General features: G+C 40.4%; 1 protein-coding gene across 2 annotated transcripts in view; it reads left to right on the top strand.

The window, feature by feature from the left end:
- Nucleotides 1–21,253, top strand: part of FGD6 (FYVE, RhoGEF and PH domain containing 6) — a 77,919-nt gene that overhangs the window by 29,714 nt on the left and 26,952 nt on the right. For both annotated transcript variants that reach the window (XM_087766540.1, XM_087766539.1), the window contains exons 3-8: nucleotides 1,984–2,131; nucleotides 5,276–5,343; nucleotides 5,436–5,466; nucleotides 14,253–14,404; nucleotides 15,246–15,402; nucleotides 16,646–16,733. In XM_087766540.1, the coding sequence (XP_087622666.1) occupies nucleotides 1,984–2,131; nucleotides 5,276–5,343; nucleotides 5,436–5,466; nucleotides 14,253–14,404; nucleotides 15,246–15,402; nucleotides 16,646–16,733 (644 nt within the window). The remainder of the gene's footprint in view (nucleotides 1–1,983; nucleotides 2,132–5,275; nucleotides 5,344–5,435; nucleotides 5,467–14,252; nucleotides 14,405–15,245; nucleotides 15,403–16,645; nucleotides 16,734–21,253) is intronic.

Genomic DNA, 21,253 nt, shown 5'->3' with positions numbered 1-21,253 from the left:
AATTGCTGGAGTTAACAAGTAACTGCAGAAGTCTTAGTGTCCTGCTAGTGTGGTTCCAGGGGAAGTTCCCGTGAAAAGCCGCTTTTTTGCCTTCCTGAAGTTTGTGGAGGCTCCATGGGAACCGTCCCTAGTGCGCTCCATGCAGTGTTGTCCTCGGTGCTTGTCTCCCTGGTGGATGCTCTCCTTCCGTGTGAAGCTGATAATTTCCACACTGAAATAACTGGGTGTCTCTCTGCACCCTGGGTGCTGCCGTCTTGGCTCAGAGTCTCGTTTGAACTTGCAATGAGCTTGCAGTCTCCTTCCTCCCCCCACCCCATTTAATTCTGGGAGACAGTAACTGCTTGGGTGTTTCCTGAGTCCTTCCTGTGTTGTCTTAATAGAGCCAAGCTATTTTAATCTTTTCTACGTCTTCATGGCTGACCAAAGTCTGTCTGTAGGCCAACTTATCTTGTTTTCATCTCTAAATATATTTCTATTTGTGATCAGCATTTGTGTGTCGTTTGGTTGTGTTTGGTTGTTTTTGTTTTCTTTTTTTTAACTCTTCCTTGAGCATTGAATCATCAACACCTTGCTGTGGCTGCTGGAGCATTCTCACACAGCTAGTATTCCGTACTCGTGGTATTCATGTTACAAGCAGCCACCTCCCATGGGGTCCATGCTGACGGGTTTTCTTTCTGGTAACTATCACAGTTGGAGGTGGTGAGTCTGAAGAGTTGCCCTCCATCCCTGCTTTCTTGTGATTCAAAGTTAGGAAAAGAAAAGATCAGCTGTAACCATCCCTCGTGTAGGGAGGCAGAGAGCAGCTATTATGGAGAAGTGTGTAGCCCCAACAGATGTTGGCTGCACAAAATTAGGTGTTGATCAGCACATTGAGATCTCTGCTGGCTGCAACAGCTTAGGGACAAGGGTTTCTGGATTTGCTTTTTGTTTTGTAGGGTAGCTCATCACTTCTGGCTTATATCACAATAAGCCTGTGGCATCCCAGCATCTTTTTGCAGACCTTGAACACAGATTATGTGTATTTAGACACATCTTCAGTGTATTTGGCAATTATCAGATATTGTTAAGGATTAAAAGTAGGAGCCCAGGGATTTGCTGCGTTTCTGTGCAACTTTCCCAAAACTTAAGGCTCTGTTCCCTCTGGTATCTGTTTTCTTCTTTATCTTTCCCTACCTTCTTTTCTATTTTCTTCTAGAGTTGCATTTCTTACATCTGTACTGAAGTTGTCAAGGCTCGTTAGAGGAAGAAGGTTGTGTGCCTGTCTCATGCAGTTTCTGTATTGCAAATACAGCTGAAGCTAATGAAAAGAGACCTCTATAATCATTGTACAGCAGCAGAACAAGGTTATATTTTTATGGCTTTGACAGCTACCTGGAAGGTGTCTATCTCTGGGGGATGAAAGTTTTTAATCACAAAAGATTCTGCTTTCTTGTTTTTAAGAATCATTGGACAGAACAGTTACAATATTGACATCCCTGATGCAGTTGTTTAATGTATGCATTGAGAAACAACCCTGTATATATATGCATCTAAAATTTCAGACAGAAAGCTCCAGTCTGAGTACCATATCTGGAACGAGTCCTTATGCTACGAGATAGAGGAGAGCAAAACAGCCATGATCTTTCTTTATCCTTCTGGCACATGGTACAAATGTTGCACTATATATGCACGTAGCAATAAGGGACTAGATTTATCAAACTTTGCGTCAGGCAAACTCTGATTGACAAGAGTAACATAAATACTCCAAAGCTATCGTGACTTTTGCTTGCTGTCAGCAAGCATTGTATAATTACCAGCATAGATAAAACATTGCAGAGTTATGAGTCCACCGTGGAAAAGCCTACCACTGTCATCATCAACTTCAGACTACCCACTTTTATTTTCAATGTTTCTGATAAGACCATTTATTGTGGGGTAAAACAGAAAGCTCTTTACCTAAATAAAGTATGGTATGTTTATCAACTATACATATTTTAATTTTAGGTCCTTAGAAGAACACCATGATCATCCTAACGTGGTAATGGGAGATCTTCAGTCGGATGAAGAAGATATGATGAACAGTTCTGATGAAGATGATGACACAAATTCTGATTCCAGCAAAGGGGAGCCTGATCCTCAAGAAGATAAACAGGTATCTTTTTATCTTTATCTTCTGAAGCTATTCCTCACTCTTGCACTATTTTGTAAGTTGTAACCTGTTGGGATATTTGCAAATAAAAGGCATTGACTCAACATAATTTTATATATTTCTTTTCATCATTCTTATTGTTTAGTGGGTTTTTTTTTCCCTAAAATTGTAATTTAATGTGTACGTTAGCCTGGTGTTAAGAGGTCAAGTTTAGCAATATCCTACTACAAAGCGTTTGTTGCCTGGCGTATTTGTTCTTAATCTTTCACTGATTTGTGGAGCTGTAGACCTGCCTACCATGCCCCTCTAACAGAGATATGTGCACAGACGTATGTTTAAAGATCTTCAGTTTTGAGACTTGTAAATACCTTTTAATGAGGCTGTCTATGCCTCACAGATCCTGGAGTGCACAGTGTCTCTTGTGCTCTGAACATTTAAAATCAACCTTTGATTTGTCAGCCTCGGTCAAGCCCAAGGAAAAGGGGCCAGGCTGCAAGGTCTGAGAAGGTCCTTCTGAAAAATCTCTCAGAAGCTGTAGTTTTGCCTCGATGGTCCTATTTCGGGGGTCTTGACCATGCAGCAAAGGCTGTGTCCCAGTAACCATTTCTGTGCAGACAGCTTTCTTGCATTTGCAGGTTCTTGCATGCTAACCAGGGAAATCACTGCTTGGTGCACAGGGGACAGGTGACTGAACCATTTTTTAATTCTTCCTTTTCAATGGCATGAAACACAAAGGGCTCGACCTGCCTTTCAGCATTTAAGTTCCTTAATTCACTCCTCTGGTGCTGAGGAGAGACTGTTGGCGTGTGTGCTAGAGGCCTGTTGTTGTAGGGTTTCAGAGCCACCTCTATGGCCCTTGGAGGAGTATAAGCCACACTTGACTGTTGTGGTTGAGGTCTGACCTTCTGCTAGCTTCTGCGAGTGCCAGGTTGGAGTGATTTCCCCTATTTTAAGCTTATTTATTCTTCAAATGAGGAGCAGGAAGACAGCACTACCTACTTAGGATGAAATGAAGTTCTGGGGGTCCTATCCCTCTCCTTGGGGATACCTGCTTTCTTACTTCTCAGTCCTGGGTACCCTGACACCAGCCTGCCCATAGACCAGTGCCTCTCCTCAGCACCAGTCCTGGCAGCTCTTTCCTTTGATAGCAGTTATATTTGTTTCCTTTCCTTAAATTGAATGATAATTTAAAAAAAAAAAAGACTTTTTAGTGCTGGAAGGGAAGACTTGATGATGTGTCAGACCTGATTGTCATTTAACCAAATCTTCTGAGAAATAAATTGGGGGAGGGAAAGAGAGTCGAGGGAAAAGCTTGTTCCTGTGAAACTAAGCAGGACTGTACCTGTATAGAAGTTAACTTACCTTGCGTGCCTCTAGAAATGCCTGCAACCTTTCACGATGGAGCTTTACAGGAAAGCATCCCTGCTATGAGGCTTCTCAGGCAGGTTTCGTGGAGTAATTTGGCGCTTGCTGTGAAGCATCTGCTCCTCAGCTTGCTTCAGCCGCCTGCAGCACGTGCGGCCGGCAGCTGGGGATTAACAACCAACTTCCTAACAGCGAGAGCAGCTGCAGAGGAGAATGAAGCAGTCTGCATCGGTCATCAGCTGGGCTTGTTTTTATTTTTCCTTACGACAAGCATCTGGCTGTTTTGATGGTTTTTATCCGTTAGAGGAGTTACAAAGTTCCTTCCCAGTGCCGTGTATGAGCGCCCAATTTGTATCCCTTCGGTTCTCCCATTAGAGACTCTCTTAGGCCCAGAGTATCTTTGGCTAAGCAAATGCAAAGTGGCCTTTTCGGTGCCAGCTGGTATGTGAAAAGTCTTTCAAATAGGGTTGAAAACAGGCTGTGATATTTCATTTTGTAATTGTTTAGTGTTAGCATCTTGTTCTCAAAATACTAATTTTCATCTCATTTGCAACTGTCACGTTGACAGTGATGGCAGATACCTTGCTCTGCATAATTGGGTTACTTGTGAATTCAGTCTTGTAAGGAGAGTGTCAGCTGTGCTTTCTAAAAAGGCATAGAGGCCTGAGGATGGGTGTTAACAATCTCGCCTGAATCCGATTGACCCTCATTGGGTAGATCTAAGTGTTTTTTGGAAATAAGTTTAGCTTTAGAAGTAAAATCACAGTTCTGTGTGAAGATGTCTATGTAGTATATAAAATAAATAATGTGTTTTGCATACATGTGATGCAACACCGAATTATTAAATTTAGAAATTAATTTGAATTTAGTAATTCGTCACTGTGTTGTGTATCCTGCGATGTTTTAGTGCTCCTCATCCACGCTCTTTCTTTGCAGCCCATTGAAATGAAAGCCTGAATATCTAATAGATGTGGTGACAGCTGGCAGAAGACAAGCATATGGCAAACCATGAGAGCTTTTATGGAGAAAGGTGTTTTATCTGAGGGAAATTATACACAGGAGTTACACTGTGTAGAAAAACATATTTGCATCTTGACACCTACCCCCTTTTGCTTTGCTATACCTGCTCCTTATATCTGATGTTGAACAGTAGCATTGATTTTTTGGAAGCCAAATGTGTGCACATAAAAAACCATCGTATCTCCACAGTGTTTCAGGTAGATGACAAGGCTCGCACTTCTACGGCTTGCAGTACGGTTGCTATGTTTCTCATCAACTCCTTCAGTAGATGGTCAGAAGCTGACTTTTCAGTGTGATACTTTTCTCCTTTCGTCTTCTTTTTCAGTAAAGAAAAGATGTATTGTCTTTAAGATGCTCCTGAAACCCATTTGAGTTTACTGCAAATATTACTTTTGCTGTATTAATCAGAAAAAAATTGCATAATATACAAATATTATCCATACTTCACTACTTTTGCTAACCAATAATTGTCCCTTGCTAGGGCTTCAGTGCTTCCTGTAATAATTAAATAGAAGGGCTGATAGTGTTATAAAAACTACTCTTAGCTAACATTGTTGTTTCCAGCTACAAGCTAAATTAATTTTTTCACAGATCCTGAAAAGCCAGAAGATTTCAAAGCCAGGAGATTACAAATCAGTATAAAACGTTTTTATTAGAAATAACTATAGAATAATTACATTGGATTTGAGGAACTACTCATCTGAAATGATCTTTACAACAGCTTTAGTAGGTGCATAGTATAACATATAATTTTATTTGCAGAGTAAGGCATCTGGAAAGAAAACAAAGGTTTACCATATTGCCAAGGAGATCATGAGCTCAGAGAAAGTGTAAGTGTCAATGGTAAATTTAACAGCTACTCAGTTTATTTTAATTGGGCAATTAAAATTTAACTGTTTGCTTTTTCTTGCTTTTTTGATAGGTTTGTGGATGTGCTAAAGCTCTTACACATTGTAAGTATCAAAAAAAAAAGCTTCCTTTTCTATGTTTAATCTGTTAAAGTTCTATGTTTAGGCTTTATTGTAGTGTATGTGACTTTTTTTTCCTCCTGTGTCCAAGTATTCAAAATATAAAAATTAATTAATTAAGCAGAAGTTTAAAGTTTCAGATTTTATATAATGGATGAATATTTTGGTGATTCCTTCTGCATCTCCTTAATTAATGTATGTGGTCTTCCAGCTGAGTATTGCTTGAATATTGCAAATGGAACATCCATTTGTTTTAATCAGCATTATATTTATAAGCCAGCTTGTACTATAGCAACAAAAATTAAAATCTTTGGTTAGAATAACTTTTAAAGTAAGGGGAGGGAGGTGGGAACAGTTTACCTTTAGAAATGGTAAATAAAAATACACATTCTTCAGGTAATCTGACTAATTAGCTCTGATGTTGCATCCATCACCATGGCAGTGTATTTTTTTAGGCTGCAATTCTTTGACAGGTGCTTACTTTCTGATAACAGCTGTGATTGTAGTATATGCAATGTGTTGTCCACAGCAAGGGTTAAGTATTTAATCCATGCTTGTGGAGACCAGTCATCTGTTAAACATGCTGTGTAGAAGGTGATAATAGTAAATTAATGAAGAATTTAGCTTTCTCTAGCTCCATTTTATGTGTTTTCTGTCAGCTTCTAAGTGATATGTGTTTGTACCATTTTGTCACTCTATTAAGTGCAAGCATAATGATTTTTTTTTTCCTTGGGCAATAGCAGTGGTTATATTGCAAACAGATGCGTTAGTCTATCTTAGTCTGTTGAGAAGCATGTTCTGTGAAACTGGGAACAAAGGCTCTTATAGATGGATGTATATAGTCCTGTAATATGGAGATCTTTCAGGAAACAAAAAACTTACCACACCACTAGCTGATTCCTATTTTGCCTTCCCATTTTAGTAATTGATTTTCTTATTCTGTTGAGGCTCGGTTTTTAACAGCTGGGTCAGGCAGTTGCGGCCAATATTTATATTCAACATGGTTTCTAGTACAGAACTCAAGCTTAAATACTGCTTAAAGGAAGAAACAAGTTTTAAGCTCTATGATTTTCAATTATCATATTTTTCAGGCGTATAACTTATATCTTAAAGGTGTCTTCGCTTTTCAGTGTGCCAGTTCTTCAGGTAACGTGCAGTACTGGAAGCAAAGGCCATTGGTGCAGAGGACGGAGGCAAGCAGAGGAAGAATGTGGGGGAGGGAAAGTAGTAGGGAGTTTAGAAAGTTTCTGGGATAAACTTCAGGTTGTCTGCACATTGTAAATGTGCTGTAGGATGTGTTTTGCTTTGTTTTAATGGATAACGCGCAACTCTGTTCATGACAGTATGCTAGTTTCTACCTGCCAAATAAAAACCCATTAGAAATGTTTTTGTTGGCTAGCAATAACAATTGACATGTATTCAACCTGGTCTAACGAAGAGGATGCTAGGCTAGGAGTTGAGGAAATACTTTGCCCTTAGCTAGTCCGTTGGCCTGCACCATGAAGCTTGGTGAGTGTCCTTGTCAGACTGGGCACCAGTTTTGAAGCTCTGATTGTGTGTGTGCATTTTTCATTAAATAAAAATTGCCATACCTGAGAAAGGTTGCAGAGACACGTTGTTTTATTTACACAGAGTGGTATGCCTGAGGATTTGTGTATGTCTGTCACAGACATTCTTAAATCTGTTTATTTAATCATCTATTTCTTATGGATAATATTTAAATGTTGATAAAACTACCCTTTTGATTTTACCTGTACTGAACTACATTGGCTTCAGTGTCAGGATTACTAACTGCCAGTCAAGCTACCTCCGACAGATTTCTGGAATTAAAACTTAGATTCTCCCTAGGCTGGGCTGTTTTACCCATAGTAAAGATTTGGCTGGTGAGGTGAGGCTCCGTTACACCTTCTGAACCATCCAGAGAGTAAATACTTGAAATTTAGTGACTTTTTCCATTAGGGATGATTTGAAACTAATAGTATTCTCCTCAGTCTGTCTGACAAGACAATACCAGGACAACAGGAAATGGTCTCAAGTTGCGCCAGGAGAGGTTTAGATTGTATATTAAGAAAAATTTCTTCACGAAAAGGGTAGTCAGGCACTGGAACAGGCTGCCCAGGGAAGTGGTGTAGTCCCCATCCCTGGAGGTATTTAAAAGACGTGTCGATGTGTTGCTTAGGGACGTGGTTTAGTGGTGGACTTGGCAGTGTTAGGTTAATGGTTGGACTTGATGATCTTAAAGGTCTTTTCCAACCTAAACAATTCCATGATTCTGATTCTACCAATGCCAGTTAACGCAGCTCATGGCTCTTAGAACAGCCAGGGAACAGGACTGTTGATGTAAGAAAAAGGCTTTTAAGTTACTACTGCTTAGAGCATTTGAAGTGGAGTCTGAAGCAGTTGAGAAGGTGGGAATGTGATTGCAAACTGCTTACAAGTACCACTGATTTTTTTTTAGCATTTTTTTCTTTTATATTGACAAAGTCAAGTTAGATGGAACAACTCTTGCAAGATACTAGGGTGCCAGCCTATTTGGACACTGTTGCACTTTGTAAGTACTCCTGGCTGCTTCTGTTGTAGACAGACTACAAAAGTTCTCTAGAAAATGACAAACGCTTGGGGACACTTCTGTAATATGAAATAAGCTGGTCATAATAGAGATAAGGGACTTAGCTGGCTTTGCACACTGATACTCTCTCAAACATACTTGGTGAATGGGGTTGCCTGAGGGAGGAACCAAACATTAGATGTAATCTTGAATTCTCTGTATTTCTGTAACTATCATAATGTTCTTTTAGAGGACAAGATTCCAGTAAAATGCTGTTAGAAACTCCTGAAAACAAAGGGGCTTAAATCAAACCAGCTCATCTGTATGCATCTTTGTGAGATGGTTCACGCCTGGCCTCCAGAGGGTAAACAAGGGTTGCGAAGATGCCAGAAGTGCTGTTTCTTCCCTAAGGGCACTTGCAGGAAAAAAAAAGGATGTAAAACATAAGTGACATAAGAGAAACAAGCTTGTCACCACTGTCTGAGATGCTCTGTGTCCAAAAAACATCTGGTGTTCTTGGAAAAGGAGTAAGGCAGGATTGGTGCCACTTGTGCTTCTTTGTTGCGGGATTCTTCTGAAATGGTTTGGTTTGCTAAGTGAGAAGACCTCCTCTGCAGCACCCTGTTGCTGTAAGGATAAGCTGCCTGGCTTATTTGCTGTCATTTCTTTTGTCCATTTTTGTTCCTAATTTTGTTCTTTTGCCAAAACCTACCTACCACTCTCTTTGATTTTGTTTCCCCTCCTGCTACAGTATGGGCAGCGAAGCTTCTGGTCCAGCAGAGGAACGTGCTTTTTGGGATGGCTCTGTCGTTTGCAAGGCTTAGTGTGTGACTTCATGCTGTGTGAGCAAGGAAAAGCTTAAGCCTTCGGGCTTTTGCCTGAGCCTTTAGATCTGTGCATCTGACTTAGGCCCCAGTTCTGTCCTTATTAGGACTCTGAGAGCAAGTAGGAGGTTGTCAGGAGGCACCTGTAACTTTTCTGCAGCCATGAGATCAGCTTCTTATTGGAGAAAGCAGATAAGAGGTCAAACATAATTTTTTTTTTTTCCTATTATGTATCCCTCCAGAGGCACTTAAAAGAGTGGGAAATTCTCGTTTAATATGTTTCCATTTTTAGAAGACATTTGCAAAATTAGATCTATAAAAACCTCTCAATATATAGTTTTTAATATATATATTAAACTTAGACTTTTTGTATATTGTAGCCAAATATTATGAAAAATAATTCATAGTAGATTTGGAAAAAGAATGTAATGTGCATATCGAGGAATAAAATAGCTACGGGTCTTGGAGCAAGGGAAGGCCTGACCTCTGGTCCTGGCTTACGGCTGACCTACTGTTTGGCTGTGAAAAATTCTCTCAACCTCCAACTCCTCTTTCTCCAGCTGTAAACCTTTAATATTTGACCAGTCTGTGGTGAATACGTTGATAAATTTTTAGTCTATGAAGTGCTTTAGAATTGCTGATTGAGGCATTTGACCATGAATTGCAGCTGTAGTCATTTTATTAAACAGGCTAATGAAATAGTTTTGGTTTGGAAGGAAACATTGCTCTGATACCCAGCCTATTCTTTGAAATAATATTCTGGGAATATGCCACAGTCAAATCATTTATTGTTGTAAAAAATTAATGATATTATATTGTTAAACACTTATAAATGATTTTACTACCTGAGAAAAAGGTGTGGAACTACGTGGCAGCTTTCCAGAAGCAATATCATATCTTTGAAAAATGTCACGATCCACACTTACTCATGGTCTTCATTAACGATCATTGCTATAGTTTAACTTAACAGTCTATGGTTAATAGTTTATAGGCTGTAGGCAGTTAAGACTGCCTGTTTATATTTTAAATATTGTATTTGTGAAATTGTCTTTATCTGTATTCCTAGCAGTCGTGTTTACAGTTTGTCACATATAGCAGCCTGGCTGTTCTCCAGAATGTGAAACTTCCTCCCCTTCCCTCCTCCCCTCCCCGTAGGATGTGTGTGTGTGTGTGTGTGTGTTCCTTGAAAAGCGTCCAAGCACAAACATTTTTTTTCCCCTTAAATTAAACTGATATTTGAGCTGTCTGCAGGTGTATTTAGCTGGGAGTTGTACCTCAGCGGAAGGGATTATGGCTTATTTTTGCTTTGCTGGTGGTTCTAGGAGAACAGATCCAAGATGAATATTGGTTGAAGCCTTAGGAGTAAGATACGTGACCACATTTAGATCATGTAGTTCTTTCTCTTCCCATTAAATTTACAAGAAGTTTTAATTTCATCCATTTGAAATTATCTTCATTCGGCTATTAGGTACCTGCAGGTGCACTTAACCCAGTCAGCAGCTAAGCGAGGGTTTAGTCTGGTCAGTACCTATTTTGGTTTACAACTAAACTTGTTCCTTTGCTCCTTAGACTGACGCGGGCCGGTCGCTTCGCTGCGTGCGGGATGGGAAGAACTGAGAGGAATTGTGAGTCAGGGCCGGGCCTCTGCAGAGGGGAAGTGCGTGGGCTGATCGCAGATGATTCACAACAGGGTCAGAATTATTTCAGATATCACGGCCCTTTGCTCATTTAAGGAAGCTGCACTGAAGGAGGGGTGGGAGGAAACAAAAGCAGCGATGGTTGTATCCTCCTCAAATATTGTTTAAAAGCTGCACAGCTCTAGGGGGAGTGTATACTAATAGAATAAATAAAATTTCCTAAACATTTTCAAGTTGGGAATGTTTTATCAGGCAGTAATTCAGCAACAATATGTACTCAGAAGCGTTTAAAACTGTCTAAACTAGATTTTCATACGGACAAGTACCCAGTGGGATGCTGTCTAAGTCTAGAATAAGCTAAGACTGTTTCTGGTTTGGAAAGAATGTGCTTTCCAGGGATGGTGGTGAGTGCCATCCTCTTCAAGTAGCTGTGTGAAGACAATTACCTTTGCCTAAGCAGTAAAAAGTGGTATCAGAAGATTATTATTGGACCAGAATATAATGTAGAACTAGAAGCTGTAAGCCAGCATTTCAGAAAGTGTACAATAGCCTCCCTGCTTCTGAAAGGAAAAATTATCATGGTAAGAAGCTGGGATGATTCAGTATAACTAGAATAATCTTTTGGTTTTTGTCATGCAGCATATGCAACTTTTGTCTAGAGTTGCAAATGGTGTTTTGCAGTGAAATAAGCACATAATTCCAAAGCATGGCAAGTTTTTTTTAATGAGTAAGATTGTAATGTTTGAAAGGCTCATTTTTAAGTAGAAAATCTCTCTCTTTAAAATTCGCTGTAATGGGTTGCTGCATTGCTTCAAACAGTAATTTCTAGGACGACTCAGGTGACTTGTCTTTCAACAGACTGATGAAAGCAGTACTCTTCAGCAGTGTTGCATAGTACTATATGCTAAATATGTTTGTAATATGAATCACTTCTTGCAGATATATATAGATATCAAAGCAATGTATATATTATTTGCAACAGCAATTCTGTTTTTATTTAGCAGTGAATGGATTTAGTTTTAGAAGGAATTAGGTTCTGGTGCACTAAATGACTATTACTGCAGTTTCTAATTTTAAGTCATTCACCGACTTGTATAAAAAGTTGTCTTGCCTGAATACCTTCCACCTTTTGGAGTGAAATTTCAGGGCTTACTTTTTAAGTTAACATATTTTCCATTTGGTAATTAAAACAGACCTATTCTATGTTTTGTCCTTTTGGATAAGAAATTACTTTTTCAGAAGGCCAGTACCTTCAAGTGTAAACGCTGTTAACTCCAACCTTGTTACGTTTGTTTGACTTTTCCTACCCCCGCTCCTCAGGCATGCGCTCTCTGCCTTCAACTCTTAAGTTTATCTCAAGATGAACTTGGCATGACAGTTACTTCACACCCACTGCCAGGTTAAAAATAAATCTTAATATGATTACAGTGACAAATGCATTGTACTGTTTCTGTAGTGAAGACTTGATAATTAAAAAAAAAAAAAAAAAAGGCGCGTTGAAGTTTAGCTCTTCTGTTGTTTAGTGGGCTGGTTTGCATCATTTGAAAGTTTCACGTTATCTTTCTTCCCTGCGTTTCCTCTCTGCAGGCCTTCCTCCGTTTAGTCAGTTGTGGAGGGGGACGGAGGGGGTAATGAAACAAAGTTTTGGTTGGCTGTTTTAATGATAGTGTCTTTCATGGCGTGATTCAAAGCCTGATGAAGCTGATGGACTTTGGATCAAGCTAGTAAAAAAACCAAATCTGTATTTGGAAAACATCCTGCAGACTCTTTGGATGCTCTATCTAGAAGTTAAATAAATGCTCTTAACTACAAATGACATTCCTGTCTTATCTACTGGTGCTTAAACCTGGCTCCCTGCTCTCCTTTTATTGTTTGGTCAGGGAAAAGCCTGGGTTGTTGATTACGCTACAGACAAAACTGCTTTTCTTTTCGTTGTGCAAGTAGCCTTACAACATTCAGACAAAATTCTTGTCAGTCCCATGGCAAAGTACATACAGTATATTGTGTGTGCATGTGATTTGGGCCGGGGGGGGGGGGGTATTATCATAATATGATGATGCATTTTGCATGAAGCTCTCCAGAATGCCTCATCTGAGCTTTTGCCATTGTAATTCCATGTATCATTTCAGTGTTAAGCAATGCCCTAGGGTCAGGAAAACCCATAAGATGCAGCTGGTAGTTAACCTATGTGTCACTAGTCTGCACAGAGGATGTAAAACAGAACATTTCCATATGAATAACGCCATCTGTTTTTTAACTCCCTTGCATTTAGTTCTCAGCCTTCCCCCATCACAGCTATTGCCCTGTATCTCCTTTCAGTTTCTTGTCGTAACTCTGCCCAGTCACAGCCTTCATGACCCAGAGGGTCACAAAGCAAGAAAGTGTGTCTGGAGCTCACGCTGCCCAGAGCTGATGTAATGAGGAGAGAGGGCAGGGGAAAGTTGACGCTTAAGTTTGAGAGACCCTAAACAGTGCCAGATGCTGGACTGATGAGATAGCTAGTAAGACCTGTAGTAGTAGACCTGGGGAGGGGGAGAGAGGGGGCTTAATTTTTTTTTTTTCTTTTTTTTTGTTTTCCCCAACCTGAGGACCCTACAGATTTTCAAAGGCAGATGTGGACCCCGTGCACATTTAAAATATAACTTACTGTTGTATTTAGGAACATGTTGTTGGTCACCTTTTTCAAGATACCTATAGATAGTGCACGCGTTATCAGGTTTCAGCAGACCATCAACTCAAAAAGAGCTATGACGGATTGTCTTTTTTCCACCGTTGCCCAAATTTAAGTGAGACTCAATAATACAGGACACCACCTAATGTGGATTATCTTTTTTGTCGGTTTAGACAGTGTTATGTTTCAAGTGAAATGCTAAATTGCTAACCTTTTTGAAAATTTTCTTTGCAAGTAATCAGGGAAAATGCCTTGTGTAATGGATACTGAGTTTCAATATGGATACAATCCTAGCCGTACTGACTTGTGTGAGGCCAAGATTTTAATTCTAAATAGTTTAATGAGGACCAATAAGCCTCGGCTCTGTCCTGTTGGGAGCTGGTTATAGCCTAAAAATGCTGTAAGAAGATCCTTCAAGCATAAGCGGGGTTTTCCTCCTCTCTGCAAATGTTTTGGGGGTACCAATGTTGGTTTTGATCATCGTTATTTGAAATCTCATGGTTCCCATATATTGTTACAATATCTTTTTGTTAGATGTTAATTTTCCTGTATATAGAAGAGCTGCTACATATAGTAATTTTTTGTGACCCTGCATTTTTGTCCAAGAGGCACATCTTCCACAAGGGCATTTTTAGATGACTTATGAAAACTAGTATGATTTTAAAATAAGGTATTATGATTGTATTAGCTGATTTAACATTTTTGCTTTTTGACCCAAATATTAGCAAGAAGATACTCAAGGCTGCCAACACCCTTGCAGATACAAGCTTTTTTTTCCCCCCTTAGTTTCCTCATATGTAGTACCAACACATTTCTTAAGGGCACGTTATAAAAATAATGAACAGCTTCTATATTATGCATACAGGAGCAAGAAAGTAAAGCTCCAGCGTCAAACCAAAGGGATTAAGGCAGTCGCAGGGGAGTAAGTTGAAGCTGCAGAGAAACGTAACCCAGATGGTACCTGCCTTGCCTTTGGTAATAGGGAGCAGCGCCTGGGATGTCTGCAGAGAGAACGCCGTTGTCTGTGTTGGCGCTTTGAAGGCTGTTCGCTCATGGGAAGGGGGGTTTCTGTCCTCTTTGTACTCCGGCAGGATTTCCGGGATGCTGTGGCACATGCCTCTAGGCAGCTTGGAAAGCCAGTGATTGAGGACAGAATCCTGAATCAGATCCTGTACTACCTACCTCAGCTGTACGAGCTCAATCGGGACCTCCTGAGGGAACTGGAAGAGCGATTATCTCACTGGTGACTATCAATAAAAGGATACCACTCCTTTGATGTTGTTGAAATTTATCTGTGGGGCTTATGTGACTCCATGTGACCACAGTTTGACTCTTGTTTGTGTTTCACATGCCTTCTTAATTGACAGAATTGACTTTGAAAGTACAGGAGATAATTTTCTGTTTAGATGTACTTTTTGCCATTTGGATGTATCCAGAAAGGTCCAGAAGGCATGTCAACACATGTTTTTAGCAGTCACACTTTTTAATTAAAAATTTCATTTTTAATTGAAAATTCTGGTCTCTGCACGGGCATGATAAATGAACTGGTTTCATTAGAGGGAAAGGAGGCTGTCCTGAAGACCAGTTTGCATTTTAAAGGTAGTTGAGATATATTAACCAGACACAGTACTGATTGACAGCCACAATCCCATTGAAGTCCATTCTCAGTTACACTGGTGGGTGGATCTAAATCAGCTATACAAAGCCTACTGACAAAGGCACTGAAATGGGTGAAGACTGTAATCCCATGCTTGCTATTCAGGGTTGGAGACTGCATCTTGAAGTTTGAAGATCTGTCTCCTCAGAAATCCAGCTTGTACTAAAGTGTTCAAATGGTTCAAGACCATTTTAAACAGACTGGGTATTAAGTGGTTGTCATCTAACGCTAAACTAGTGTGTCGAGGTGTGCCTGGTAAGGTTTTTCGGCGTAGCTACTGAGATGGACGCCTATCTGCTGAACTGTAAGCGTTTTGTTCAGAACATAACCTAGCACGTCTTACTGTGAAAAAGATAGATGTTTTGCTGTAGGGTTAAGATGTACACTCTTTTTAGCTCTTTCTAATTGCTCTATTTTTTGTTTCTAGGCTCGAACATCAAAGAATTGCTGATATATTTGTTAAAAAGGGTCCCTACTTAAAGATGTATTCAACTTACATCAAAGAATTTGATAAAAATGTTGCACTATTAGATGAACAGTGTAAGAAGAATGCAGGTTTTGCTTCAGTAGTCAAAGACTTCGAGGTACTGTAGTCTTTTGTAAGATATATCCTATTTTGTGGCTTTTCAGCAGTTGTGATCTTCCATAACGCTTTAGAAACTATCCTCCAGTTTGTTTGTGTTTGGTTTTGGGGTTTTTTTTCTGCAGTCTTGGCTTGAGATTTAGTAGAGTGGAAGTGCAAAGAAATAAATTCAGATTTTGTGAAGTAACTAGTGATTTTGGCTACCACAGTGAGATATGATAAAGGACCTTGATTTTCTGAAAATGCAGTACTTGCTACAAATTATATCAAAGACATGTTAACAAAATCGCTAGCTGCCTTTTTTTTTTAGTTTTGTCTCCTGATTGTACTATACACCGATTAACTGTCCTATTTTAACCAGGTTGATTTCTGTACCACATCATAAGGCAGTAGCTTACTCATGGGAGTGGTGTTTCATTTCAGTTGGAAACATAAAAAAGTGAATTTTCTCATCTGCATATTTCTAGAAGTTTCAAACCCAGCACATGCAGCAATCCGATGAAAGCTGATTCATGTCCCTAAGAGGACTGCCAGTTTTTTACATAACTCCCTTAAATCAGAGAAGAGGTGCAGGCTCCCTAAGCACATGATCCACGCAAACTGTGAATTTACCTCCTATTACATGGGCTTCCCCTTGGGTAGTCCCTGCTCCGTTTGCTTACGCGTGGTTCAAAAGGCTGCTTACAGTGGGCAAAGGAAGAGCTTGAGGTAGAGTCAGCAAAGACAAGAAGAAGATAAGAGGCCTTTTTAAGGCCTTGGTGTTTCAGATACACGTTATTTTGAACGCAAACTCAAGATAATTAACATTTTTGAAGCATGGATCTTTTAATTCTGTGTTGTCTTTAGAGGTGTGGATTAATTAAAACTTCTGCGGTGAGCACTGCTGTTGTCTCTGCCTTTCTGCCTAATGGACACGGACGGCGATTACAAAGGAGCATGTTGCCCTTGCCACCGGTGTTTCCTCACCGGAGAAGCTCACCTCTCGTCCTCATAAGCAAAAGCACCTGTTTTGAATCCACAGAGTAGGAGTGCTTACGGATGTCTTTTAACACATGATTAATTTTGCATGCAGTCTTCCACAGGGAAATGCTCACTCTGTAGCGTGGTGTTAACAGTCTGGTAGTCGCACCTTTTTAAGATAAAGCTTATCCAATGTAATCGGTAGCTGTTTGTAGGTATGTGTTCTTTTGCTGGAACCCTTGACTACCACAGAATCATTGCTTATTTTGGGTGTTTCCTTTCAGATGAGCCCCCGCTGTGCTAGTCTGGCCCTCAAGCACTATCTGCTCAAGCCAGTTCAGAGGATTCCCCAGTACCGGCTCCTGTTGACAGGTACAGTCCAGCTCTTTGCAGGCTTGAGAAGCCAGTCTTCGCACATCCCAGGAGACTTGTTTTCAGGCCGTTGTATCCATCTGTAAAGTGTGTTTATCTGACTTCAGATATGTGAAGCTTTTTTAAAAGCACGGCATGGGTTTAGAGGCTTTCTTTGTTAATATTGATTGCAATCAGATAAATAAGCGAGGTGCTAATATTCCCAACACTGTGGTGTGTTCTCTGGTGGTACATTCAGCAGTACTTGGAAAACACCAAACCTGTGGTGGTTTTTGTTTGTTTCTGTGGTAATAGAAGCCAGTGATTTCCTTAGAGGGTTCAAATGCTTCTGTTTTGCTTTGGTTTTGTTTTTTTTGGGGGGGTTGGTGGGGGTTTTTTATGAAGGAAAAAGGTAGTATGGAAAATTGGAGCTTGGAGAAGGAAGTGAAAGATGGGTGTGCAACTGTGAACTTCTGCAAGTAGCTTCTGCATTTCTCCCCCACCCAGGTGTTTTGTCTGTAAAATCCATTCTCTTTGCAAGGCAAAACACATGTTTGTAGTGTACGTTTACCGCTAAGTGCTTAAGACTTGTTACAGGGGCATTGTAGGCTGAAGAGCTGGCTTGGGACTAGGAAATCTGGGCTCTGTACCCTGCTCTGGCACTGACATGTTTGGGTGACCTTGAGCAAGTCATCTCCATGATGCAGTGCTTTCTTTTCTGTAAAAGGAGGGCAATGATAGAGGCCTCCTTTGTGAAGTATTTTGAGATGTGTTTGTTGTAAGAGGGGGATGGCTCCTGTAAGGGTTTGGAAATACTTAAGGCATTGTTTTTGAAAGCCATTGCTTCTTGATGAGCAATTTAAAAATAGCCTCTGTTTATGTAGTAACTGCAAAATAAAATGCTCCGTGACCTTTTTTTTGGCTCTGTAGCAGCTTGTTGGCATTTCCCCAGCAAGTACTTAGACTAGTGATGCTGTGGGAGATACAGACTTAAGTGTTATACAGCAGTTACCAAGTTATTAACGTTGACTGTTTTCATTTTAATAATCTCATTACAGTCACAGGTGTTGAAAAAAGATGAAAAACCCTTATTAAATGGACTGCTTTGTAGGGGAACATCTTAGTGACTCTTAACTGATGAAATCAGACTATAAAACGGCATTTGGGGAGTTGCTTTATTTTAAAAGGATACTGACTTAGGGCATGGTATAGGCTTCTTATACACTCCAAAATCAGCGGAGCTTTGGATAAGTTCAAAGGTTTTAATTGCAAAGGTTGAACAGAGGAACAGGATGGAGTAAATGCCATTGTCAATGTACATAGCAAAGTGAGAGATGTCAGGGGTGAATGGCACTGAAACAAAACTCAGATGTTGAAGGGGAATTCCTTGTGATCATTAACTGTCATTGTGCCTAAGACAGGCTGTTTTAGACCTGGAAAACCTCAGTCTGTGGTCATGGGGGTTGCTGTGGGTCTCCCCAGTCTGCAGACCTTACTGTGGCTGCCCAGCTTTAAATACACCTGCAAATGCTGTTGACAGGAATGGGAATGCAATGCTGGCTGCTGATTTAGAAAAGTAATTTTTTCTTGTTCTATGGGAGCAATAAAAGAGGTCAGACTAAGAATTTAATTATGCCAGGGCTTGGGGGTGTTATTTTGGATATGTTTCAGTCTGTTCAATCTATCATGCATTTCTGTTGTCCTTGAGATTCTCACTCTTCCCTATCTCTGTGGATGACCCATCTGCTCTGTTACTTTCCAGCAGCTCCGTGTAATATTGAGCGATCTCTATATAAACGTATGCTGCAAAACCTTTGGAGGACACACAAAATATTTGGATTTATTGTTGCAGTCGGTGAGATGCAGCGATGCAGCAGCCACCCCAGCTAAAACCAGGGGGGATCTGTGGGCGAGGGAGGAGGGGGCAGCCGGTAAGAGCAGGGGAGCGAAAATAATCCAGGAAACGAAGCTGCTAGGCCTGAGTCAGCAGGCATTTCTTCCTATTTAGATGTTCTGTGTCAGTGGGACAGCTTTGTATTGGTAACCTGCTGCTACATGGTCACATCACAAGACTGTTGCTGTGCTTTGAAGTGGAGTTACTTTTGTGCTAACAAAAGCAGGAGCAGGTGGACTCATAAATCAGCCAAGGAGAGGCACAGCTCAGCTGTGTTTCTGTTTAATTACACAGCTTCTCCAGTCCAGCAAGTGAACTTCCACTTCTGCACATACTGGCCCCAAGCTCTATACAGCAAATGGGTTTGGGGGGAGGTTAATTAGAGGCTTCTGATTTCTAGTAGAAGTGAAGGAGAGGTGATTCTCTCCTCCTGAAAAATTCTGACTGGAGTAGATGACTTGAGACTGTACAATATGAACAGGGTCTTCATTGTTATAGAATAAACCTCTCTTTCTCAACATAAGGTTTGCAGAGAGAGAGTCTTCTGTTATCCTTAACTGGGGTATAGTGAGGGGATGCTGAAGGGGGTGAAAAATAAGCCTTTGAGCAGGCTGCTCCTTTGCAGGTCGGAAATAGAGTTGTCAGACTTGAGGCCAATTATGTATTGGGGGATGATTGCTTTGAGTTTAACTTAATTAAATCAGACAACCTGAGACAAAAAGTAGTTAATGAAGCAGAAGGGAATTTTTTAGCAGGAGAAGAAGTGGTAGTCGCTGCGCCCCAGCAAGAAGGAAGAGAGAATTGCTGGTTACTGTCAGGTAGAAGCAAGGGCATAAGGAAATCTTCTTTGTCACAGAAAAGTACTTGTGTGCTTTTGTGCTGATTTTTGTTGTGTTTTGGGGTATCCAGCAGAGTTAGGAATTTTATTCTAACTCTGCCTTTCTGAAGGTATGCGTAAGGTCTTCCTAGCCTGAACAACTAAAGCACGTTTCAGAGGGGAAAATTTTTTTGGCAAAGACAGTAGATACCATTCCACCTTAATATTTGACTTCTGTATTTGTTTTATCTGGGGATATTTTTGCTAAATTTTTACTGTAACGTTATTCATGTCTCTGAAATCCGCTCATCTGTACAGTTTAAGCCAGTACCTCCAGAAAGTAGTTGCAAGCACAGAATTTCCAGTGTGTATTCACAGAAGAGACTAAAAACATCTGTTCTGATGCTTCTCTGAAGCTGAGTTCTAGCTATGAACTGAGATCCACTTACCAGATATACATAGAGAGTATTAAGATGAAAATTATGTGTTTATCACTGTCAGGATTTTACAGTTACAAGTTTTATTGGCTGCTTCAGTCTTGCAATGCAAAAGCTGCTTTCCTTTTTAAATACAGAGTTTTAAATGAATGCAGTTATGTTAAAATCTCTTAATTTTCCCTCTTCTGTTCACTGATGATATGATTTAAAATGCTAGAACATACCCATCCAAAAAATGTTTTTGAGTGATGTAAAGTGTTGTTGTTTTGGAGAACATGTCATAAAGCATGAATATGCCAATAGTTAGCTCCCACATTGGGTCTCTGGTTTTAAGGTTCCAGTGCAATCACTTTGGATATTAAATTATATTATATGTCTCCATGTACTAGGGACAGTTTCTTAGAGTGCCAGCAGTACATTTGCAGATGACTAAATTTATACCCACCTCACCTCTTGTTCCCAGCCCATATTTCTGTATAAGCTGTCAGGACTCATTCTTTATACTGGGAGGTTCCCACTGGCGTCCTTAGTGCTGAAGATCCAGTTGCAATTGTAAAGCTTTAACTTGTGTTTCCTTTATGGTGGAGTCCCGAGAGTGCTCTGCCTGAGCAGTATGGCAGAGCTCCGACGTGGGCGAGCACCCGTCAGCAGGCTGGGCAGGAGGGGGCAGCTGGTGGTGTATGTGTGACAGGTTCCTCTAGGTTAAACCAAGTTAAAACCAATCTGAACTCTTCTCAGTTGCTGTCAAAATACCTCCTGCTGATTTTTTTTTTTCTCTCACACCAGCTTCTTACCAGCATAACCCAATGTCAAGCAAGCCGAACTTTGTTTTTAATGGAATAGGTGTCCACCTAAATATTGCACTGGAATGTCTGGTAGCTACTACAACACAAGATCTTGGGGGGCGTGAAGCATGCAATACTTACGGAGTGTAGCTGGAGAGGTTTTGGTGCCATGTCAGACTTAAAAGATCACACGGTGATCAGCACCTGATAATGATCAGGCAAAACTTCGAGGAGAGCGGAAAGCTGTGGGTGTTCCTGTGGCCCAGCCAGCCAGACCTCCCAGTGCTCCCTCCTCCCTTCCCTGCAGGAGACCCCAGCCAGTTCCTCTTCCTTCACCCCAACCTGCTCTTCATGCTTCTCTCTTGGATCCTCCCTTAGGTCTTTGCCAAAAAATAATATATCAGTGCCAAATATTTTTCTTCCTGTAGTTCTGTTTTTCTCAAAGCTTCCATTATCTGTGACAAGATTTCTCAATCTTTGTAGCATTTCTACTGCAGAAACATGTTTCATAATTCCCTTTTTTTTGCATAAGGAAAAGATTACAATACACTGAGCGGTCTCTGAGGGGCATGCATGAAGCAAGACATCTTATGAAGGCAGGAACAATT

Source organism: Nipponia nippon, unplaced genomic scaffold, assembly GCF_047370975.1.
Source record: "Nipponia nippon isolate SJK-2023a ecotype South Korea unplaced genomic scaffold, ASM4737097v1 scaffold_3, whole genome shotgun sequence".
In the NCBI taxonomy this organism is placed as follows: domain Eukaryota; kingdom Metazoa; phylum Chordata; class Aves; order Pelecaniformes; family Threskiornithidae; genus Nipponia; species Nipponia nippon.
Note: the sequence above shows the minus strand (reverse complement) of the source record. Positions and strands in the feature narration are given on the sequence as shown.